The sequence below is a fragment of the Pongo pygmaeus genome, chromosome 21, assembly GCF_028885625.2.
Source record: "Pongo pygmaeus isolate AG05252 chromosome 21, NHGRI_mPonPyg2-v2.0_pri, whole genome shotgun sequence".
NCBI lineage: Eukaryota > Metazoa > Chordata > Mammalia > Primates > Hominidae > Pongo > Pongo pygmaeus.
In genome coordinates this window covers 28,508,963-28,534,045 of record NC_072394.2, presented here as the reverse complement: position 1 = coordinate 28,534,045, position 25,083 = coordinate 28,508,963, and the positions used below count along the sequence as shown (strand labels likewise).

Here is a 25,083-nt window from a genome sequence, read left to right as displayed (position 1 = left end):
CTCGACTCTGCTCCGCCCCGCCCCGCCCCCGTCGCCCTGCCTCCCTGGCGTATTTGCGCCATTGGTGGATCTTCCGGACCGTGATGGAGGCGCTGCGCGTGCGCACTCGCTCTGAGCCCTGCTCCCGGGAGAGGGAGCTCTCGGGTTGGGGCTAGGGAAGGCTGACCCCGCTCGGTCCGGGTGAAAGGGCGGCGACAGCACTGGGTGGGGCCGAGCTCCAGGGCTGGCTGCTGGGCTGCTAAGGGAATTGTGAGCCGCTCGGAGCCGCGCGCCTCCCGGGCGGGGCGGGGCCGGCCGAAGGAGTCCGCGCGTGCCCGCGCCGAGCCGCCTGCTCAGGCGGCTTCGCTGCTAGCTCGCGGGGACGTCGGGCCGGTTTTTCCAGGATGACCGAGCTGAGGCAGAGGGTGGCCCATGAGCCGGATGCGCCACCCGAGGACAAGGTAGCGGCAGCGTCGGGGTGGGCGCGGCCGGGACAGCGGCGCATCCGGGAGGCCTGCGGGGGACGCGCGCAGAGGGGTCGTCTTGTTCTGTGACCCTTTGTCGCAGCCGACGGCGGCCCCGGGCCCGGGTAGCGCGAAGGGCCCTCGGGTGCCCGGCCTTCGCGGCGCGCGCGTCAGGGGTCGGCGGGTCGGGGCCCCGGCTCAAGGTCTGACTGAAGTGGCTCCCCCGGGGCGCAGGAAGGAGCTCCCCGGAGTGGCGCACGGCCTCCTGCCTCGCTGGGCTGGCTGCGGGGACTCCCCTCTCCCCCAACTCCGTGAGGCCTTCCTGGAGGTGAAGATGTGCAGAGCCTTCTTAGGGAGGCGGCTCCTCTGAGCGCAACTTAGGCTCTCCGTTCCCTTTTACAATGTTATTATTTTGGGGGGTGGGGGAATCAGGACAAGGCCATAGCATTTGCCTCCTGGGAGATGTAAATCCCTTCTTGGGCATGAAATCATCGGCTTTGAGCAGAGAGGTGTTACTCAGTGAGCCAGTCCGTCATCAGCAGGTGTTGGAGGGCGTCCTCCCGGTTAATGGGTTGTTTCCTGCACCGTGTGGGCTCTGGTGGGTAGGGGAGGAGAGTAGGAAGGAGGCCATCTTGGCGGGGACAGTGGCGGGGGGTGGTGGGGGTGGGGGTGGGGGTGGGGTGGGGGTGGGGGTGACGGGTTGGGGAGTGGATTCCTTTGGGTGAAGTGAAAGATCTGTGTAGGGGAGTTAAGGAAGGTAGGGATTGGTTTTATTACTGTGGAGGTTGAATGGCAGTATAGGACTTTGGAGCAGTAGTTGTGCTTTCCGAGATAGCAGTGATCAGGAGCCCTGTGTTTGGAAAACTGATCTGACAGTGATGTGTAGAATGGACTGAGGGAGCCTGGACCAGACTGAAGGAGCCTGGACCAGAATGAGGGAGACTGGTTCACTAGGGGATTGCCCATGAGTGACCTGTAGATGTTTTCTTTGGCCCACATGTTGCCTTAAAAATCAGAAAATTTCTCCTAACAATCTTAAATTTCTTGCCTGTCTTAGATAATTGGAGGGTCCACCATCACTTTGTCACCTGATCAATGGTTGGCTGGAGCTGAGGATCATCTGTTCCCACCAATCCCTGTTGCCTTACACCAGGCTCACGGCTTCCCCTAATGCAGCCTGTAACTTTTTGATGACTGGACGCAACGGACATTAGGGAGACACCAAGAAGGAAGAAAGCACAAGATTTGGTGACAGGATGTCAACAGAGCAGTTACACTAGGAGGAATGTTTTTAGTGAAAGATAATGAGATCATGGGTTTTTTAAAACAACTTTCGTGTTATTGCAGTTGTCAGTGGACTATCCAAAGAGAACTGTTCCTACTGATTTTTAGAACATATATTTTGGCCAGGCACAGTGCTGCTTGCCTGTAATCCTAGCTTCTAGGGAGGCTGAGGCAGGAGGATCACTTGAGCCCAGGAGTTTGAGACCCTGTCTCAAAAAACAAAAACAAAAACATATTTTGGAGAAAATTTAGGGCTGGGGCTGAGGATTTAGCAGTCACTTGCAGAGACAAGATACTTTGAAGTCTCTAATTTTTCATTTGGCTATCCTGGTTCAGCCTGAAAGAATTCTGACTTACCTTGTACTACTAGCTGGTGAGCGTGCAGATGTTTGGAGGCTCTGTAGCTCTGTTTAAGGGTGAGATCATGCTTGATGTCAGTGGGACTTTGTGGACCTAGAAGGTGTGAGGAGAGAGAGAAGAAAGAAGGCATGATAGCTGGTGGGCCATGTTTTTGAAAAGCTAACTATGTACAATAATTAGAATGTCAAAAAACAACCTTGGGGTTATGAGATGCAACATAAAGATTCTACCCTCCTTCCCGTACTCATTGGATCCATCCCCCAGAGATAAAGTGCGAGTTGAACCGTCTTACTTTCACATCCTGTACTTTAGACAGGGAGGACCTGAGGAGCTGTCCAGCTAGAGGTGCACTTATATCACTTACACAGTGACAGAATGCCTGGGGTCATGAGGTCCACTTGTGGCATGTTGTTTCCTAAAGTACAGCTGCTATGCACTCTGTTAAAAGCCTGATGTTCATTACCGAGAACAAGACAATCAGTTCCTCACCCCATCATTCAGAACTTCTCAATTGTCACTGAATTGTCATGTATGGGATTTTATTATTATTTTTTTAGACGGAGACTCTCTCTGTCGCCTAGGCCGGAGTGCAGTGGCATGATCTTAGCTCACTGCAACCTCTGCCTCCCAGGTTCAAGCTAGTCTCCTGCCTCAGCCTCCTGAGTAGCTGGGACTATAGGCATCCGCCACCACGCTCGGCTAAGTTTTTTTTTTTTGAGAGGGAGTTGCGCTCTTTTGCCCAGGCTGGAGGGCAATGGCATGATCTTGGCTCATCGCAACCTCTACCTCCCAGGTTCAAGCAATTCTCCTGCCTCAGCTGCCCGAGTAGCTGGAGCTGCAGGCGTGTGCTACCATGCCCGGCTAATTTTGTATTTTTAGTAGAGGCAGGGTTTCTCAATGTTGGTCAGGCTGGCCTCAAACTCCCAACCTCAGGTGATCCTCCCGCCTCAGCCTCCCAGAGTGCTGGGATTATAGGCGTGAGCCACTGTACCCGGCCTTTTTTTTTTTTTTTTTTTGTATTTTTAGTAGAGATGGGGTTTCACTGTATTGGCCAGGCTGGTCTTGAACTCCTGACATTGTGATCTGCCCGCCTCAGCCTCCCAAAGTGCTGGGATTACAGACGTGAGCCACCACACCCGGCCATGTTTGGGATTTTTAATAAGGGAACATTTTAAAAACTGTGAAATCTATTATTTGTCTTTGAAGGTATATAGTAAACTTTTGTTTGTTGGTTTGTTTTTTTGTTTTTTTTGCGACAGAGTTTCGCTCTTGTTGCCCAGGCTGGAGTGCATGGCACAATCTCGACTCACTGCAACCTCCGCCTCCCGTGTTCAAGCAATTCTCCTGCCTTAGCTTCCCCAGTACCTGGGATTGCAGGTGCCTGCCATCACGCCTGGTTAATTTTTTTGTGTTTTTAGTAGAGACGAGGTTTCACCATGTTGGCCAGGTTGGTCTTGAACTCCTGACCTCAGGTGATTTACCCACTTTGGCCTCCCAAAGTGCTGGTATTACAGGTGTGAGCCACGGTGCCCGGCCCATAGTAAACTTTTAAAAAATCCTGATTTATTCTGTTTCATAGTTTGGGAAACACCTACTTCCATGACTTTGGCTTTGCCAATATTCTTGTGTTAGAACCCAAGGAAATTAGAAATAATAAATTTTAAGGAAATGCGTTATGAAACAAGAACTTTTTAATTTCATAGTAGAAGAATCCAGTGAACAATTTTCAAGTCAGTGCTTTAAAAGCTCTAGAATAGGCTGGGCGCGGTGGCTCACGCCTGTAACCCCAGCACTTTGGGAGGCTGAGGTGGGCAGATCACCTGAGGTCAGGAGTTCGAGACCAGCCTGACCAACGGGGTTTTAGTAGAAACCCCGTCTCTACTAAAAATACAAAATTAGCCAGACGTGGTGGTGCATGCCTGTAATCCCAGCTACTCAGGAGGCTGAGGCAGGAGAATCGCTTGAACCTGGGAGGCAGAGGTTGCGGTGAGCTGAGATTGCGCCATTGCACTCCATGCAGCCTGGGCAACAAGAGCCAAACAGTGTCTTAAAAGAAAAGAAAAGAAAAGCTCTGGAGGCTGGGCGTGGTAGCTCACGCCTGTAATCCCAGCACTTTGGGAGGCTGAGGCGGGTGGCTCATGAGGTCAGGAGATCGAGACCATCCTGGCTAACACGGTGAAACCCCATCTCTACTAAAAATACAAAAAATTAGCCGGGCGTGGTGGCGGGCGCCTGTGGTCCCAGCTACTCGGAAGGCTGAGGCAGGAGAATGGCGTGAACCTGGGAGGCGGAGCTTGCAGTGAGCCGAGATGGCGCCACTGCACTGCAGCCTGGGCGACAGAACAAGAGACTCTGTCTTAAAAAAAAAAAAAAGCTCTGGAGTAAACTTGAAAGATTCCTCAAAATGTTACAGTTGCTTAACTGCTGTAAATAGAAAATCATTAGTATCAAAATAATCTGGAGAATGTTTATTTATAAAAGTCAGAAGGTATTTTGTTATATTTAGCATCTGAGAATGGAATTTTCAAAGCCAATTGCTAATAAAGGAAATGTTCTCCTCTGGGAACTGTGCTTATAATTTTAAAGTCCCAAAGCACAGTATAGTTGCCAAACTAAGAAGCTTGGAGTTTAGGCTTTGGGAATGATCCTCTTCCTACCCAACCATATTTTTCTGATGGAGCTTAGGAAAGCAAAGGATGAGATGTGGTCTGAAAGATTGGCATCTTAAAATTTATGATTGAGTTGGCATTTCAGGAGATTTTGTTTCGGAAGTTAGCGTATAGGTTCTGGGGTTTTCTGCTTTACTTAATTGCTGAAGTGCTATTTAAATTAGAGCTTTACTTATTTCAAGGCTTCCTTTCTAGATAGATGAAACCCATGTGGAGAGGAAATAGTGACATCATTTAGAAAGGGGAGTTTAAATTTTAACTGAAGATAGCGTGTAAGAGCAGGGGCTTGGGTGGGTTACATCTACCTTGAGCCTGGGCTCCGCCACATAGAGGCTGTGTAACTTTGAGTAGATCACGGAAGTTGTGGCAGCCTCAGTTTGTCCATCATTAAAATGGGGATCATAAAATTGTATGTGCTTTACAGGATATTCATGTGGATTAAATGTATGTATGGGCTGACAGCAGAGCTTGTCACATAATATGTTAGCTATGTTGCTACTGATTAAAATAGATTTTTATAGAAAAAACTTTAATATTCATCTTACACTCTTGAAAGGTGATTAAATCTTCAAGTTATATATATTTGTAGAACCTATTCATATTCATTAGCTTTTAAGGAAAGTTTTATAGAAAGGACTTAGCCTTCTATGACCTATCTTCGGTTTATTTTCAATTTTAATTTTTTTTTTTTTTGAGATGGAGTCTCGCTCTGCCGCCCAGGCTAGAGTGCAACGACATGATCTTGGCTCACTGCAGCCTCTGCTTCCTGGGTTCAAGCGATTCTCCCATCTCAGCCTCCCGAGTAGCTGAGATTATAGACACATACCTCCACGCCCAACTAATTTTTTTATTTTTAGTAGAGACAAAGTTTCACCATGTTGGTCAGGCTGGTCTCAAACTGCTGACCTCAGGTGATCCACCCGCCTTGGCCTCCCAAAGTTCTGGGATTACAGGCGTGAGCCACCGCGCCCGGCCTCTTTTTGGTTTATTTTCTTGCGGAATTTTTCAGTACTCCGGATCACAGGCTTTAACTGTAGAAGGACCACTGAACATTGTTGTATGCAATTACCTTCTTTTATAGTTAAAAATGGTTTTCAATAGACTTTGAGATTGAACTACTCAAATAAAATATTAAAGAACTATGACTACTTCAGGTATAAGAGAAATGCTTAATTTTTTTCAAGAAAATTTTTTTATGTTGAGAAATAATTTGGGAATTAAAAAAATCAGTAAACCTTAACTATGATTCCCAGGCTTAACAGGGAGAGGAGGTGAAAGATTGTTTTCTCATATAACCCATTATTTTATCTTTCTTATTTTTGTTGCTCAAACAGTATGATTTTATTTAAAAAACTCAATTACTGCATGATTTTTGACTATTTAAAATTAGTTTTTCCAAAATCTATTTTTAAAAAATGTTTTATGTTTGCCCAGGTTAACGTGGTATTTCATTAGAAGAATTTTTATCGGCTGGGCGCGGTGGCTCACGCCTGTAATCCCAGCACTTTGGGAGGCTGAGGCGGGCGGATCACAAGGTCAGGAGATCGAGACCGTCCTGGCTAACACGGCAAAACCCCTTCTCTACTAAAAATACAAAAAAAAAATTAGCTGGGTGTGGTGGCGCCCCTGTAGTCCCAGCTACTCAGGAGCCTGAGGCAGGAGAATGGCCTGATGGCGTGAACCCGGGAGGCGGAGCTTGCAGTGAGCCGAGATCACACCACTGCACTCCAGCCTGGAGGACAGAGCGAGACTTCATCTCAAAAAAAAAAAAAAAAAGAATTTTTATCATCTTTTAAAAATGTTAAATTGCTCTCCTTGGATGTTAGGACTAGAAGGGACTTTAAAGGTGTTTTTTATTTTTAGGAACAGGGTCTCACCTTGTTGCCCAGGCTGGAGTGTAGTGGCACAGTCGTAGCTCACTACAGCTTTAAACTCCTGAGCTCAAGCCATCCTCCTACCTCAGTCTCTTGAGTAGCTCAGGACTACAGGCCTGAGCCATGGCACCTGGCTTGAGGTAGTTATTTTATAGAAGAGGATGCCACAGCTCAGAGAGTTTAAGTTATTAGCTCAAAATGACATAGTTGGTTAGATACAGAATGGTTCGTATTATGAAGGTCTTCTATTTATTTATTTTTTGAGACGAAATTTCGCTCTTGTTGGCCCAGGCTGGAGTGTAATGGTATAATCTCAGCTCACCACAACCTCTGCCTCCTGGGTTCAAGCAATTCTCCTGCCTCAGCCTCCTGAGTAACTGGGATTATGGGCATGCCACCATGCCCAGCTAATTTTGTATTTTTAGTAGAGATGGGGTTTCTCTATGTTGGTCAGGCTGGTCTCGAACTCCTGACCTCAGGTGATACTCCCGCCTCGGCCTACCAAACTGCTGGGATTACAGGCGTGAGCCACTGCGCCTGGCCTATGAAGGTCTTCTAATTCCCGGTTGTTGTTTTTTATTTTTTTCTCATAGAATTAATTTACAGACTTTAAAAGCTTCTATATTGATTAACATTGATAGATATGATACCCAAATATTACCTATTTTTCTTATTTGGCTACAAAATCAAAAAAATACTATATAAATCTTTCAAAATGTTAAATGTTAAAAAGGTCTCAGAGTAAATGTGGAGACTGTGCAGAAAAAAATGTATGTTTTTTATAGAGAAAGTTGATTAGTTTCAGTTTTCCTGGTTATCGGATGACTGATTTAGACATTTGTGAGCACTTTCCTGGGAGTGGCCACTCTGGTATCCTTGAAAGGCACTCCCAGCGCGGTGCTTGAAGACCACAAGGCACCTCACCCAGGCAGTGGGTGAGGCTGCTTGGAAGAAATGCTTTCCAGTTAATGACTGTTAGCATGAGAACCATTTGTTCTAGTAATAAGCAGTCATTCAGTATTCAACGCTTCTCTTTAGAACATTCACTGACTCTAGGGTCTGCTATGGACAGTGTGTGTATTTCTGAGAGGGGCTGGTATTATCAGTGTTCATAAGGATATTATTCAGAATTTTATGCCTGTTTTGACTCCACATAATCAATTTTTTCCCTACCGATTTAAATAAATAATACAATCTTTTTTAAATCAATAATATTTAAGAGTTTTATTTTTATTTATTTATTTATTTTTTGAGATGGAGTTTCTCTCTTGTTGTCCAGGCTGGAGTCCAATGGCGTGATCTCAGCTCACTGCAACCTCTCCCTCTCGAGTTCAAGTGATTCTCCTGCCTCAGCCTCCCGAGTAGCTGGGATTACAGGCGCCCACCATCACACCCAGCTAATTTTTATATTTTTAGTAGAGACGGGATTTCACCATGTTGGCCAGGCTGGTCTCAAATTCCTGACTTCAGGTGATCTGCCTGCCTTGGCCTTCTAAAGTGCTGGGATTACAGGCGTGAGCCACCGTACCCAGCCGACTGCATATTTAAATTGGTAAGGTAGAAAATGATCATGAGAGTCTAACAGCTGATGGATATGGGAACACAATACTTGATAAAATCATTCGGAATATGTTTGATAAACAAGAAGATTGTATAAAACCTGCACTGTCCTAATGTAAAGCATTTCCCCTCCCTCACTTTATTCTCAACCTTACAACTGCCAGAAATTATATAATCTTGAATATATTTGAGAAACTCTTTTTAAAATGAATCTTGTAACTAATTTCGTTTTTGAATTTATGTATATAAATATATATATTTATTTTATAATAGAGACAGGGTCTTAAAATGTTGACCATTGGACTCCTGGGTTCAAGCGATCTTCTCGGCTCGGCCTCTCAAAGGACTGGTACAGCGTAAGCCACTGTGCCCAGCCATTGTAACTAATTTCACAGGGCAGATAATCATCCTTTAAACTGTTTGAAAAGATTTGAGTGTTACTATTTCTGGTTTTCACACTTTTCTGTCTTTTCTAGGATCCACGTAGGTGGAGGACATTCCTCTCCACAGTTTGTTAACCTACAGTCTATGTTGTTAAGGTCTCCCAGGCCTTCTGGACTGGCACTAGAGGCTGTTGGGGGTGAAAAAGTACAGCTGTTTGTATATCATACTGCCTCTGGTTCAGAAAAGAGACGGACACTGACTCTTCACTATTAATTTTGCCAAAGTCTCCTTGAAAGAATGTTAATTTGTTCCTGGCATTGGGCAGGGTTCCTGCCTTCCAAGTCTTGTCACGTGGTGGTTACTTGGCTGGGGTAATAGTGAGGCACCCCCTCCCCACCCCTATGTATGGTCCACACCGGGCAGCTTCCTATGCCAGTCACTGATATTTGTTCTCATGTTGTTTGCCCCAACAGTAGGGATGGCATTGAGCCCGCTAAGTTGACTGACCTTTTGAAGAAAGTTAAACTTTATGGTGTTATTTTGAGTAGGCAGTGTGTGGTTCAGAATTTGTAGGGAGCAAAGGGTACTCTGTGAAGTTTCCTTTCTCCCACCTGCCTCTCCCCAGGGACAGCCTCATGCCACACTGTGGTTCTCGTGAGCACTGCTGTCTGTGTGGAAGGACCTGACCTGTCCTACCAAAGTCAGACATCTTTTTGATTTGTTGTCTTTGGCAGAAGCTCCTTTGTATTAAGGTCACCATAGGGCCAGCTTGGGGCTTCTCTGTAAAGACTTTGCTGAGGTTTTGAGAGTTCCTGGGACTTGGGATTTACGGGCAACACTCTCTGCCCGTGGGTCTCTGATGTGGAGAGGATGTCTGCCATTGACACCGAACCCCTGAGTGGGCAACTCTTAGAGCCGTATTTCCACAGTCCATGCCCGGCTAGTCCTGTGGTTTCAGTGGTCTACGGGACATTCCTAGGTGCATGCCCTTCAGTCCACACAAACTGACTTTGTCTCAAATCTGAATTCTCTCATTCTACTCTTACCACCCTCCTTCAGTTTCTTCTGCGATAAAATCACAGATGACTCGGTTACTCAGGCTTGAAATCTCCTGTTCCTTTGTTCCCGTGCCCAGGGCAGGATGCAGATTCTAACCAGGTGTGACTTGGAATCCTTATCTGTTTGTTGTTTGTTTGTTGTTTGTTGTCTGTTTGTTGCTCTTGGAGATTTCAACATTTCCGGACTGTAGTATTGTAAATGCCTGCAATATCCTAAATCCGAATTCCTTATCTCTCCTGGAATCCTTATCTGTCTTTTACTCTTTCAGATTTCCCAGATTTCAGGATTTATTGCTTGCCTTATTGTAAACCCTATGAATTGAGCTCCCTCCTGTTAGGATTTGCTCTAGGTCCCTCCTAATCCATCTTGTCCTTTGTATCTTTCAGGAGTTCTGAAACTACCCTAATAATTATTGTTGGGGTGGGGTGGAATGATAGAATTCTGGCTCTTTTTCATAATGCTTAAACTTTAAGATCCTTTGTAGTCTTCTGTCTCTCATGTCCTTCCAATTCTTATTTTAGGTTCGGGGGTACGTGTGCAGGTTTGGTACGTGGACAAATTGCACGTTGCTGAGGTTTGGTGTACAAATGATTTTGTCACCTAGGTAATGAGCATAGTACTAGATGGGTAGTTTTTCAATCCTCACCAGCCTCCCGCACTCCACCCTCAAGCCCTGGTGTCTGTTGTTCCCCTCTTTGTGTCCATGTGTAGTTCCCAGCTCACTCTGCAAGTGAGAACATGTAGTATTTGGTTTTCTCTTCTTGCATTAATTTGCTTAGAATAATGACCCCTAGCTGCATCCATGTTGCCACAAAGGATATGATTTTATTCTTTTTTATATAGCCTTCTCTCTTAACTGGCCTTTCTCCCTGCTTGGTGCCTCTGTGTCATGGATCTTGATTCTTGCTCTTTCCTATCTCTGAAATGTGTTCTTTCTGTCACCCTCCCTCATTTGTACCTTTTTTTTTTTTTTTTGAGATGGAGTCTTGCTCTGTCACCCAGGCTGGAGTGCAGTGGCGTGATCTTGGCTGACTGCAGCCTCCACCTCCCGGGTTCAAGCAATTCTCCTGCCTCAGCCTCCCTAGTAGCTGGGACTACAGGTGCTTGCTACCATGCTCGGCTAATTTTTGTATTTTTAGTAGAGTTGGGTTTCACCATGTTGGCCAGGCTGGTGTCGAAGGCCTGACCTCAAGTGATCTGCCCGCCTTGGCCTCCCAAAGTGTTGGGATTACAGACGTGAGCCACCGCGCCTGACTTTTCTACCTATTTAAGTCTTATTTTTTCAAAAATTATCTCAGAGCATCTCTGGCTAGAAGAGACATAAGCATGTATTATTAAAAATTACAGAAGTAGGTCTCTACAAAAATATTTTTTAAAATTTGCTGGGTGTGGTGATGCATACCTGTAGTCCCAGCTACATGGGAGGCTGGGGCAGGAGGATCACTTGAGCCCAGGAGTTTGAGGCTGCAGTGTAGCCCACTGCACTATAGCTTGGGCAACAGAGCAAGACAATGTCTCAAAAAATATACATGCACTCTAAATGTTGCTCAAGTTTTTAAACATTTTGACCTAGCATTAAAAAAATTTTTAGTTGATGTATATTTATATTTATGGGATACAGAGTGATCGTTCCATACATGTGTTCAGTGTATAATAATTAAATCAGGGTAATTAGCATATCCATAACCTCAAACATTTATCATTTCTTTTTTTTTTTTTTTTGAGACGGAGTCTCGCTCTGTCGCCCAGGCTGGAGTGCAGTGGCATGATCTCGGCTCACTGCAAGCTCCGACTCTCAGGTTCACGCCATTCTCCTGCCTCAGCCTCCCGAGTAGCTGGGACTACAGGCACCCGCCACCACGCCCAGCTAATTTTCGTATTTTTAGTAGAGACGGGTTTCACTATGTTAGCCAGGATGGTCTTGATCTCCTGACCTCGTGATGCGCCTGTCTCAGCCTCCCAAAGTGCTGGGATTACAGGCGTGAGCCACCGCGCCCGGCCACATTTATCATTTCTTTAAAAATTTTTTTTTTTGTAGAAACAGGATCATGCTGTGTTGCTCAGGCTGGTCTCGAGCTCCTGGCCTCAAGTGATCCTCTTTCCTCAGCCTCCTAAAGTTCTGGGACACGTGAGCCACCATACCCAGCCTCGAGTTGATTTTTGTATATGGGGAGAGATAGGATAGGGTTCTAGTTTCACTCTTTGGCATATAGATATCCAGTTTTCACAGCACCATTTATTGAAGAGGCTGTCCTTTTCCCAGTGTGTGTTCTTGGTTCCTTTGTGGAAAATCAGTTGACTGTAAATGCATAGATTTATTTCTGAGTTCTCAATTCTGTTCTATTGGTCTGTGTGTCTGTTTCAATTTAATTTAATGTGTTAATTAATTTTATTTATTTTTGAGATGGAGTTTTGCTCTTGTCACCCAGGCTGGAGTGCAATGGCACCATTTTGGCTCACTGCAACGTCTGCCCTCCAGATTCAAGCCATTCTCCTGCCTCAGCCTCCCGAGTAACTGGGATTACAGGCATGCACCACCATGCCCAGCAAATTTTTGTATTTTTAATAGAGACGGAGTTTCACCACGTTGGCCAGGCTGGTGTCGAATTCCTGACCTCAGGTGATCCACCTGCCTTAGCCTCCCAAAATTCTGGGATTACCCGGGAGGCTGAGGCAGGAGAATCGCTTGAATCTGGGAGGTGGAGGTTGCAGTGAGCCAAGAGTGCACCACTGCACTGCAGTATGGTTAAAATGACCGTACTACCTAAAACAATGTACAGATTCGCAGATATTTTTTAAATCCTGAAATCTGCATGGGATCACAAAAGATCCCAAATAGCCAAAGTGATCCCAAGCAAAAAGAACAAAGCTGGAGACATCACACTATCTGATTTCAAAATGTACTGTGAAGCTATCGCAACCAAAACAACATGGTATTGGTATAAAAACAGACACACAGGCTGGGTGTGGTGGCTCATGCCTGTAATCCCAGCACTTTGGGAGGCCAAGGTGGGTGGATCACTTGAGGCCAGGAGTTCGAAACCAGCCTGGCCAAAATGGTGAAACCTCATCTCTGCTAAAAGTATAAAAATTAGCCGGGTGTGGTGGCCTGCACCTGTAATCCTAGCTACTTGGGTGGCTGAGGCAGAATTGCTAGAACTTGGGAGGTGGAGGCTGCAGTGAGCCGAGATCATGCTATAGCACACCAGCCTAGGCAACAGAGCCAAGACTCTGTATCAAAAACAAACAAAAAAAGAAATGCTGCTGATTTTTGTATGTTGTTTTTGTGTCCTACAACTTTAGTGAATTAGTTTATCAGTTCCAAGAGTTTTTTGGTGTTTTTCAGTTTTTCGATATGTAAGACCATGCCATCTGCAAAGAGGGATAGTCTGACTTCTTCCTTTCTAATTTGGATGCTCTTTATTTCTTTCTCTTGCCTAATTTCCCTGGCTATGATTTCCAGTACTATGTTGAATAAGATTGGTGAAAGTGAACATCCTTGTCTTCTAGTGCTTAGAGGAAGGCTTTCAGCTTTTGCCTATTCAGTATGATGTTAGCTGGGGGTTTGTCGTATATGGCCTTTATTATGTTGAGGTAGGTTCCTTCTGTGCTTAATTTATTGCGAGTTTTTATTGTGAACCGATGTTAAATTTTACAAGTGCTTTTTCAGCATCTTTTTTTTTTTTTTTTGAGATGGAGTCTCACTCTGTCACCCACGCTGGAGTGCAGTGGCGCGATCTCAGCTCGCTGCAACCTCCACCTCCCGAGTTCAAGCAATTCTCCCTGCCTTAGCCTCCCGAGTAGCTGGGATTACAGGCGCCTGTCACCACGCCCAGCTAATTTTTGGTATTTTTTAGTAGAGACGGGGTTTTGCCATGTTGGCGAGGCTGGTCTTGAACTCCTGACCTCAGGCGATCTGCCCACCTTGGGCTCCCAACGTGCTGGGATTACAGGCGTGAACCGCTGTACCCAGCCAGCATCAATTGAAATGATCATATGGTTTTTGTCCTTCATTCTGTTGATATAGCATCATTTTTATTGATGTGCCATTTTCATTTTGTGGCTGTATCTCAACTTATTGAACCAATCAGGCATTTAAGTTGTTTTAAGGTTTTTTGCTATTGTAAGTAATGCTGCAGTATGGTATTCTTAGATAAGTGCCTTTGTTTGGAACTGCTGACTCAAAGGGATGTACTTTGTTTAGGTTTTGATACAATTAATATATTCCCTTCTGCAGTAAATTTGTAGCCACTCTGTGAATGTCTGTCTTTGTGATCTCTCCTCCCTGTAGAGTAATACTGAGTATTCACTTGTTTCTTGATTTTAGCAGAGGCATTTTAGTCTACTGATTACAATCATAAACTCAGGAGTTGGACTCCTTGGTTTATAGCCTAGTTCCATCATTAACTTGTGTCTGTTTTCTCACCTGAACAATAGGGCTGAGAATAGTATCAACCTTATAGGGTTGTTCCAAGGCATTATCATTTCTTTCCTTTACAAATTGTGTCTTAGAGCTCAAGTAGTTGATTAGGGAAAGTTTCTCTTCATAGAATAAATGATGAAGTGATATAATTAAAATACTTAAAATTTCCAATCCCCAATGAATTGATAGAATGAGGCAGTAATCATCAATGCTGCTACCATCACAGAAACAACCAAATACTGTGTACCTCCTGATGGAGACATCTTGTCATAAAATCATATTTGAGCTTGATCAAGACTCTAGTTCTAAGTGCTGGTTTATAGGAAATTCAAGAGACCGAAGAACACATGGACCTGGTTGCTTTAGTAAACAAGTGTGTGTGTAAATTTCTTTTTCCGTGTCTGTGATTTCCTGGCTTATAATTCTGAAAGCCCTTATTAAAGTCTCTTGTTATAACTTTGGGGCACTTGGAAACTCAGAAGCAGGCCTCCGAAAATAAAGTCTCCCTCTCTGACCATCTCCTCCTCCCCTTTTACCTGCTCCTTTCTCTCCCCAAGGCAGGAATCTTCTCCTGCCTTTCTGTCTTGGAGCTGGCCATAAAAAATTATCTGGCTTTCCTTGTTTGATTGCTATAAGACCCTCATTTCAAAACCCTATAGCCTGGAGGAAAGACTGCTGCACAGGGAGGCTAAGAAGGATCTGAACAGACAGGCCTTGCTGGGTTTCCCCACTTAGTCTATTAGTATTAGATAGTATCCTTTTTGTTTAGTCACATTTCTGCATGGTTGTCCATGCAATGTGTGCATCTAATGAAGTCTCTATAAAAGGCTTTAGAGGACAGGGTTCAGGGAACTCCTGAGTAGCTGAACATGTGGAGGCTTACAGGAAGGTGAACACATGCTAGGAGGGTGGTGCACCCCAGCTCCACTGGGACAGAAGCTCTTGCACTGGAGACTCCGAAGCTCTTGCAGTGGGGACTCTTCCAGACCTCTCCCTATATATCTCTTCATCTGGCTGTATATTTGTATCCAATATGCAAATATTGTATATTTGTATCCAATATGCAAATATTGTATATTTGTATCCAATATACAATATTGTATTGGGGGGGTGATGGGGACTCCAGCTTGAAACTGGTAGATCAGAAATTCTTGAGCCTCAGATCTACAACTGGTGGGAAAGAGGGGGTGGTCTTGTGGGACTGAGCTCTCAACCTGTGGTTTCTGAAGCTGTCTCTAGGCAAATAGTGGCTGAAGTGAATTGAATTGGACGGTACCCAGCTAGTGTCCACTGCAGAATTGATTGCTTGTTGAGTGTGTGGGGAGACATCCAAAACATTTGGTCACAGAAGTCTTCTGTGATTGTTGTTACAGTGTGAGAACAGAGGGAAAAAAAACCAGTTTGAGTTTTACCACTTTCACACACTACTCTGATTTCAAAAAACATGGAAGAGTGGGGAGAGATAGAGATAGATATGAAAGGTAAAACCTATAGATTAAAAGACTTTAGGTGCTGGTTCACTTGTGCCTGTAATTCCAGCACTCTAAAGGCTGAGGTGGGAGGATGACTTGAGGCCAGGAGTTCTAGACTAGCCTGAGCAATAGAGTGAGACCCTATCTCCCAAATAAAATATTTAAGGCCAAGTGCGGTGGCTCACATCTATAATCCCAGCACTTTGGGAGGCTGAGGCAGGCGAATCAATTGAGGTCAGGAGTTTGAGACCACCTGGGCAGCATTGGTAAAACCCCATCTCTACTAAAAGTAGAAAAATTAGCCTGGCATGGTGGTGCATGCCTGTAATCCCAGCTACTCGGGAGGTTGAGGCAGGATAATCGCTTGAACCCAGGAGGTGGAGGTTGCAGTGAGCCAAGATCACGCCACTGCACTCCGACCTGGGTAACAGAGCAAGACTCCGTCTAAAAAAAAAAACTTAAGGCATATTAATGATTTCTGGATCTAATTTGGATCCTGATCCAATCAAACTGCAATAAAGAGAAAGAATTGAAGTTATTGGGTAAATTTGAATATTGGATATTTAAAATAAAGGAACTGTTAATTTTTTAGGTGTGATATTGGCATGGTGATGTACATTCCTCCTGTATGAAAAGTACTAACCATAAAAGAAACTGTTGGTAAATTGAGCAACATTAAAATTAAGAACTTATGTTTATTGAACCACAGTATTAAGAGTGAAAAGGAAGGCCACAGGCAATGAGAAGATATTTATAACAAATGTATCTGATGCGGGGCTAATTTCTAGAATCTATAAATAATTACTTCAAAATAAATATATATAAAAAGACAACTCAGTAGAAAAATGGGCACTTTGTTTTTTAATTTTTTTTTGAGACAGGTTCTCACTCTGTTGCCCGGTTGGAGTGCAGTGGCTCACCAAAGCCTCAAACTGCTGGGCTCAAGGGATCCTCCTGCTTTTGCCTCCCTGATAGCTGGAAATACAGGCAAACACCACCACGTCTGGCTAATTTTTGTATTTTTTTGTAGAAACAGGGTCTCACTATGTTGACCAGGCTGGTTTTGAACTCCTGGGCTCAAGCATTCCTCCTGCCTCAGCCTCCCACAGTGCTGGTATTATTGGTGTGAGCTACCATGCCCGGCCAAAAATGGGCACTTCAGATGATCAATAAACATGAAAAGATGCCTAGTATCATTAGTCATCTGAGAGATGCAAAATTAAAACCCTCGATAAGATACAACTGCACACCCACTAGATTGGCTAAAATTAAAAAGAATGAAAATTTTGGCGGTTGGCAAGTATATGGAGCAAGTGGACCTTTTTTCATAGACTGCTTTAGGGAGTATAGATTGGCACAATCATTCTGGAAAACTGTTTGACGATATTTACTAAAGTTAAGTATACACAGACTTTGTGATCAAGCAGTTCCACTCTTAGGTGATTGCCCAGTAGAAATCTGTACATGTATTCACCAAAAGTCAAGTTCCAGAACATTCAAAGCAGTGTTCTTTGTAGTAGCCCCAAACTTCAAACAATCCAAATTGTGAATAATGCTGCTAGGAACATGAGTGTGCAAATATCTGTTTGAGTCTCTGCTTTCTGTTCTTTTTCTTTTTCTTCTTCTTCTTCTTCTTTTTTTTTTTTTTTTTGAGACAGAGTCTTGCTCTGTCATCCAGGCTGGAGTGCAGTGGCATGATCTTGGCTTACTGCAACCTCTGCCTCCTGGGTTCAAGCGATTTTTGTGCCTTAGCCTCCCAAGTAGCTAGGACTTCAGGACCGTGCCACCATGCTCTGCTAATTTTTGTATTTTTTGTAGAGATGGGGTTTTCCTGTGTTGGCCAGGCTGGTCTTGAACTCCTGGCCTCAAGTGATCCACCTACCTTGACTTCTCAAACTGCTGGGATTATAGGCATGAACCACCATGCCCCCGCCTTCTTTCAGTTCTTTTGGGTATATACCCAGAAGAACTGGATTGCTGGATCATATGGTAATTCTGTTTAATTTTTGGGGAACTGCCACACTTGGGTATTCTTGTATTTTAGAAACTTCTTGGTTTTAATTTCTTCTGTAGATATAATCTACATAAACAACTATTGGGATCCTCAGTAATTCAAGAACTACTTTAATGAACTGTATTATCAAGGAGAGGGTTGAAGCAGCAATTGTCAGTGAGTGTAGAAAGTGATAACATGGGTGAGTTGGGTGACATACTCTTTTGCTCTCAAGTGACCCAGTTTGGATGATACATTATATGGCCCACCTAGTAATGGAGTTCATATTAGGCAGATGGTCACACTTGGTAATGAAGTCGCCTTAGTGTTGGTGTTCCTGTGGAGCTCCCTGAACTCGCAAACTTTAATCTTCCTATGATGGCCAACCTTGGTGGACCAAGGTTTAGAATGAAAGAAACTGCTTTGGAGACTACATATCTCTTTTGAGATTTGACATACTTACCAAAATGAGTAATGATTCTGACGTTCTTCCAGTGTTATTTGAAATTCAACATGAAACTTTTCTTACATGTTTCTTTGTTAAAAATGTTGAGTAAATTTTGAGACAAAATGTGCATTTTTTTCATATAAACATTGAAACCATCATGTTGAGGATTACATGCATTCTGTGAAGTTTGTGGATTAACAATCCATGTATGTCTTCCCAGGAAAATGTTAACTGCGGAGGGTTTGCAAGCTGTGTTGGCTTGATCCAGTCCTTTCCCCTCTGGCTTGCAGAACATATCGCTTCCTCCCTAAGTGAGGCAGCATGAAGCCCCATCCAGTTACTACTACTGTGAGTGGCTCAGAGTTCAGCATCACAGTTTAATGCCCAGTAGTCTCCTTCTTGGGTCTAGTGACTGTGCACCAAAGGGTTATCTGTCCTCCCTTTCCCCTCCAACTGCAGTTGTGGAAGAGGAACAGGATGGAGTGGGGCAGAATAACCAAAATAAGCTTTCCTATTCTGACAAGGAAAGAATGGGGAGACAAGACACAGTAGTGTCTTGGCTCACCTCTCCTGAGTGGAAATTGGACTAAGATCTCTGGGCACATAGATGGAGTCTTTTGCCCGGTAGGCCTCATTTTAGGGAGAATGGGTAGAAAGGAAAGACCCCACCCCCACCACCCCCCCACCAAATCCAAGAATTAGGAGAGTTCCATTCTAGGGCTCAGTATTCACACTGGAAGCTTAAATTAACCCAGATGGTCTGTTTGGTTTATTTAAAGATAAACCTAGTTTTGAGCCTGGAGGAATAGCCACGTTCTCTGCAGGTGAGTCTGGGAATAGAGCTTGTAATTTGCATAGTTGTTTCAGTGTACAGACCTTCAATTTCTGTTACAATCCCTAGTTCTTGCTCTCATCCACTATCCCATTTGCCAGATATTGGTCTGGAGCTTCTCCAGGGTTTCAGAGGGCAGAGGCTCCTTCTTCCTCCAGAGCCTTCCTGAAGTACACTCTTGGCTGCATTTTCTGTTTTGTTTCATCCATCTTAGCTCTTCAGACTATTTTGTCATCCAGAAATTTTCTGAAATCTCACATCCACTGGTGATGCCTGTCCCCTGCTGTTTCTAAGGCCATAGTGTCCTTCCTTACTGTACTTACTGACATTCATTTCATTGGGATATTGGGGCCCAAAGCATGGGCTTCATCTCCTATCTTCTGCAGGAAGTTCCAAGTTGTGTGTTTTGCTTTTTGTGTTTTTTTTTGTTTTGTTTTTTGTTTTTGTTTTTTTTTTTGAGACAAAGTCTCACTCTGTTGCTCAGGCTAGAGTGCAGTGGTGTAATTATGGCTTACTACAGCCTCGACCTCCCACACTCAGTCAACCCTCCCACCTCAGCCTATGGAGGATCTGGAGCCACAGGCATGTGCCACCATGCCCAGCTATTTTTAAAATTTTTGTAGAGATGGGGTCTCACTATGTTGCCTAGGCTGGTCTCAAACTCCTGGGCTCAAGTGATCCTCCCACCTTGGCCTCTCAAAATGTTGGGATTACAGACATGAACCACTGCGCCCATCCAATTTTGAGAAACTGAGCTGGCATTACAACATAGAAGCAGGCAGTTGCAACACTTTTGTTGACATTTTTTAGTTTTGTTTTGTGTATGTGGTGAAGGATAAAAATGGTTCCTTTTGATTGATGACACTTGTGAATTCTGGGTTTCTGCTGTTGGCATTAAGATAGGCAGGTGCTGACAATGACCCTGGGAATTGCTTGTGTTTGGTTGGAGGTGGGTGATGAAGCAGAAGAGTCAGGGAAGGAAACCAATGAAAGAGTCAGGAGAGTTTGGGGTGCTACCAAAGCCTGAATGTTTTTGAGAGGGAGGAAAAGGTCAGTGTCAAGTGCAATGGGAGGGTGTCGAGTAGCATAAGGAGACGTGGTTTATCTCACCCTTGTGTGCTTCCTACAGTGGCCCAGATGACAGATGAAGATGCTGTCATCTCAGGTAATAGGACCTAAGTGTTTTTGAGCAGTAAACCTTTATAAAATACATTTGCTATATTCTGGATGTTGCTGTTATTTATGATTTTTTTAGCCTCTATTCTCTTATGAAATAACTACCACTTTGCGTTTATAACCTGTTTCTTTAAACCATTACAACAAAATTTCAGGCTTTTATACCAAAAAATAGTCCATGTCTTTTTAACTGCAAATGACCGAAAACTAAATATAATAAACAAGCTAGAAGTTTATTTTTCCTCACTTAAAATAAGTCTGGAGGTCAGAATTCTAGCAGCTTCACAGTGTGTAGGATTCAGGTTTCTACTCTCTTGCCCTTCTACCTTCCTGAGTGTGTGGCTTCTATCTCTAGTATAGGATGGCTGCTAGAATTCCAGCCATCACTTCATACTTCAGTAAGCAGGAAGGAGAGAGAGGTCTGCTCCTTTCCTGTAAGGATACTTTCTGAAAAACGTATGATTTCTGCCCACATCTCATTGGCCAGAACTAATTTGCATGTTCTTACCTAACTGCAAGGGAAGCTGGGAAATGTCCCTCCTGAGGTGTCGTGTGCTTGGCTAAGCATTGAGGTTTCTATTACAGTGGAAGAAAAGGAGAATGGATGTTGGGAGACAACCAGCAGTCTCTGAGAACTCTTAAAGGCCTGAAGATGCCTGTTAAAAATGGACAGATCTAAGATGCAATACAGAGGAGATGCTTGGAGATTATAAGGATGGAGAGTAGATGAGACCAGTTGTGGTTGCTGGGAGTCTTCATTAGTAATGGTAAGAGCTGATTCAATGACAGCGAGGCAGAAAGGGAAGGGGAACTGTTTTGTAGGTCTGGGGATAGGAAAGAGGGGGGTCAAGTGTAGTCACAAGCAGCTGCCTGCACATCAGTAGTGGAGCCCAGGAGAGCACAGGCCTTGCAGGTCTTTTGGTGTCTGGTACATAAATGTTTGGTAAATAAAGGGATTAATCTGCAGAAAACTCCCTGCATCTCAGTAGCTCTCAAGTATGTCCAGGCCCACTTCTTTCTTTTTATTTTTGTAGAGACAGGGTCTCCCTATGTTGCCCAGGCTGGTCTCGAACTCCTGGTCTCAAGTGATCTACCCTCCATAACCTACCAAAGTGCTAGGATTACAGCTGTGAGCCACCCTGCCTGGCCACATTTTTTTTTCTTTTTTCTTTCTTTTTTTGTTTCTTCGGTGACAGAGTCTTGCCATGTTGCCTAGGTTGGTCTTGAACTCCTTGCCTCAGCCTCCTGAGTGGCTGGGACTATAGTGGCACACCATTGCACCCGGCAGGGCACACTTTTCTAAAAGTAGAGGAAAAACCAGTCTTTCAGCTCTATGTCACTCATTGTCTGATTTGTGTCTTTTGATCTCTAAGAGCAGTAATTTTTTTTTTGTTGTTGTTGCTGTTGTTTTTTCTTTTGAGACAAAGTCTCACTGTGTCGGCCAGGCTGGAGTACAGTGGCATGATCTCGGCTCACTGCAACCTCTAAGAGCAGTAACTTATCTAACATGATCTTGAGCTCTTACAAAATTGTGTGGAAATGACCTGTTGAAGAGAGCTAGTAATGGGGCTGCTTTAACAAGATGACTTTGGATTCAAGTTATTGCAGCTGCACCCCCTTCCTGCCATTGCAACAGAAATATCTCCTCCTTAGATGTTGCAAAATGACTTGCTGGAGGTGGCACAGGTACCAGTGTGGCTGAGATTGAAACCCAGGTGTCCTGCTGTCTAAAGGGCCTTTTGAGGATGCCATGGTTAGGCTCTTATCAGCTTTATGGGGGCACTTCTCTCTGGTGAAATGAATGGGTCACTAATGCAGTTTAGTAGACAGTCTTCAAAATAAGAGGTCTTTGGTGCAAAAATACGAAAGGATAAGGTTAAGAAATAGGTCTAGGCCATCTGTTTTGTTACATGTGGAAACTGAGGCTCATGGAGACTGGTAGGCTGGCCAGATGTCTGATTGCTTCTGGCCAGTTTTTTTCCATGGGCTTAACTCTGACGGCATAAAAAATGAGTCTTTAGTCCCTTCAACTGTAGGTTTATGGTGTCCCATAAATCTGCTTCCAGTGTGAGGGTGGCATGTAGATGCCCTGCAATCCCTCCTCATTGCTGATCTTTTGGCACTTTGAGTAGAATCTCCCCCTACAATGCGGTTTGCACTGTGGTTAGGTCAATATCTGTCCCCTCTTGTGATTTTGGGAGTGTAAAAGCTGCCTGAGCTTTGTTTTCTCACAGGGATGTCAGCCAAACACCCAGTTTTCTCTTGAACAGTTGCTATTTCTATCTCCTGTCTGTTCCACAGAATTCTCTGTACAGAGATTTTTTTTTCAGTATGTACGCAGTGGTCTCTCTGTTGAAAACATAACCACTAGGAGTAACTTTTGAAAACTTACCAAGGACTGTTTGTTCAGAGATACTAGTCTCTTTTAGGGACTTTTCTTTTTTTTTCTTTTTCTTTTTTTTTCTGGAGACAGGGTCTTGCTGTGGTCACCCAAGCTGGAGTGCAGTGGCACGATCATGACTAACTACAGCCCTGACCTCCTGGGCTCAAGCGATCCTATGAAATGGTGCCAATTTCCATTTCCATAGGTACTATTTGAGTATGGTATACTAGTTTTCTCCAAACCTGGCCCATCAACCTGATGTGAGAAAAATTGTTTCTCATGGCCATTTTATTTTTTATATCATAGATTATTAGTGAGGTTGAGTATTTAAATATACATGCTATTTGTATTTGATAAATGGCTTTTCTTTTTTGCTAATTTTCCTATTGGCATGTTCACATTTTTCTTATTGACTTGTAAGTTTTTTAAATAGTTAAAGAAGTTGGACCCTTTGTTACATGCTGCAGATTTTTCTCAATTTGTCATTTTTAGTGTTGTTCCATTTGAAGTGTTATTTTGGCTAAACCTATCAGTCTTCCTTTGTTTCTGCCTGTGATGACATGCTTAGAAGGGCCTTAGTCCTCCTCTCCTTGCTTCCCCCACCATATAGGTACTTAATTTATATGTTCTTTTAGTTTATTTTTAGAAATGGGGTCTCACTATGTTGCTCAGGCTGGTCTCAAACTCCTGGGTTCGAGTGATCCTCCTACCTCGACCTCGCGAAGTGCTGGGATTACAGGTGTGAGCCATCATGCACAGCCTTCTCCTAGTGTTTTTTGTTTTTTGTTTTTTTGAGACGGAGTGTCTCTCTTTCGCCGAGGCTGGAGTGAAGTGGCGCAATCTTGACTCACTGCAACCTCCACCCCCCGGGTTCAAGTGATTCTCCTGCCTTAGCCTCCTGAGTAGCTGGGATTACAGGTGCCTGCCACCACGCCTGGCTAATTTTTATATTTTTAGTAGAGATGGGGTTTCTCATGTTGGTCAGGCTGTTCTCGAACTCCTGACCTTAGTTGATCCACCCACTTCGGCCTCCCAAAGTGCTAGTATTACAGGTGTGAGCCACTGCGCCTGGCCCTCCTAGTATTTTTATAGTTTGCTTTTGACATTGAAATCTTTCATCCATCTGGAATATCTTTTAATGGGGTGTGAAGTAGAGATCTAAAATGTGGTATTTTCTTAAAGGATTTTAAAAAACGATCCATTTTTCAAAGTGCTGCCACTGTGATAACTGAGGAGGGCTTGGGGCAGGGTGTGGCTTTGTGTTGGCTGGCTGCTCAGCAGGGCTGACCATGCAATGACCAGCTGTCCGCCTGTGTCCATTTCTAGAAACGGGCTCACTGGATTATCAGAAGCATTGGCCCTTATTTTACCGGGATGAGCAAACAGACCTGCAATTCAGTAACTTGACATGTTGGAGTTTGAACCCAGGCGTGCTGAATCTCAGTTCCATGTTCTTTGTGTTACGATTCTGCCTTCCCAGCTTCCTGGTCTCCGCCAGTCATTTTTCTCCCATGGGTTGGCCAAAGAGCCCCTAACACAGGGAAGACTTGCAAGTTTCTCAGCGTCAGCCAGCCAGGGCCATGAGGAGTGGGGCAGCCCTTGCCTTACTTTGTACCCAGTCTCGGAGAGAAGGGGAGGTGACGGGGGCCACTGGGTTCCATGGGGCCTGCAGGCCAAAAGCAAGGGCACCCTGGAGCAGTGCAGGCCTGTGTGGCACAGTGCCCTCATCCCGAGGCCCAACTCAGCCCCAGCCCCAGCCTCTGCTGTGGAGCATTCCTGACGCTCCCACTCCATTTCCTCATCTCTGTCTCCTCTCTAGGCTTCTTGGAAATTGACTGTCCAAACCCTCATTACGTGCTGTCTCCTCAGCAGATGGTCTCTGGAGTCAGGTTCTTTGTCTTAGATTTCTGTAGCTCCCACATGATTCAGTAAAGGCATGTTGATTCATCATAGGGTTCCTGGCAGAAGGACAAAACTATCAGGGGAACAAAGTAGCCAGAGATCACATGCTGAGCCACCTTCTGACTTGGTCAAGTACTCCTTGCTGGTCAGACCTGGCTGTTCCTAGCACGTATGGTTGTCAGGAGGTTGAGTTGGTACTAAATCAGCTGTGAAGATCAGCAACTGCCTGGGCAGTGAGAACCAGGCCTCTGGTTTCGGGAGGAATTTGTTGTGCAGCAAAATAAAATATTGCCATGTTAGTGTTTATTTTTAGTGTTGAAGTGCCACCTTAAGTTGACAGTGTTAATGCTACATTAACATATGATATACTTAGTATCAGTCCCAATATTTCATTAAAAAGTACTTAGAATTTATAAAACTAAAAAACTAAAACTGATGCAAGTGCACCAAGTTTGGACACATTAGAGAATATCAAGTAAAAATCAAATTTGATACAAATTAAATGCACAACATAAATTACCATTCCTGTGTAGGTTAGTAGATAAAATTTAATGTTTACTAAGATGTACTAAATTACATTTACTTCATTTACTACATTTAATTGAAAGTTAAAACTAAGATTTAAAATGTAGTGATCAGTGGACAAGGTGGTATGTACCTATAGTCTCAGCTACTTGGGAGGCTGAAGTGGGAGGATTGCTTGAGCCCAGGAGTTCGAGTCCAGCTTGGTAAGATAGCAGGATCCCATCTCTTAAAAAAAAAATTAATAAAATAAAATTTTTGTAGAGGTGGGATCTTGCTTTGTTGCTCAGGTTGGTCTT

General features: G+C 44.2%; 1 protein-coding gene across 3 annotated transcripts in view; it reads left to right on the top strand.

Moving 5' to 3' along the window:
* The first annotated feature begins 64 nt into the window (after positions 1-64).
* CDS2 (CDP-diacylglycerol synthase 2) overlaps positions 65-25,083 on the top strand; it is a 71,261-nt gene continuing 46,242 nt past the window's right edge. For 2 of the 3 annotated variants that reach the window (XM_054466831.2, XM_063658996.1), the window contains exon 1: positions 87-440. In XM_054466831.2, coding sequence (XP_054322806.1) covers positions 384-440 — 57 coding nt within the window. In that variant the 5' untranslated portion in view covers positions 87-383. Of the gene's footprint in view, positions 441-25,083 lie in introns of all 3 variants that reach the window. The other variant, XM_054466830.2, reaches the window with a different exon arrangement.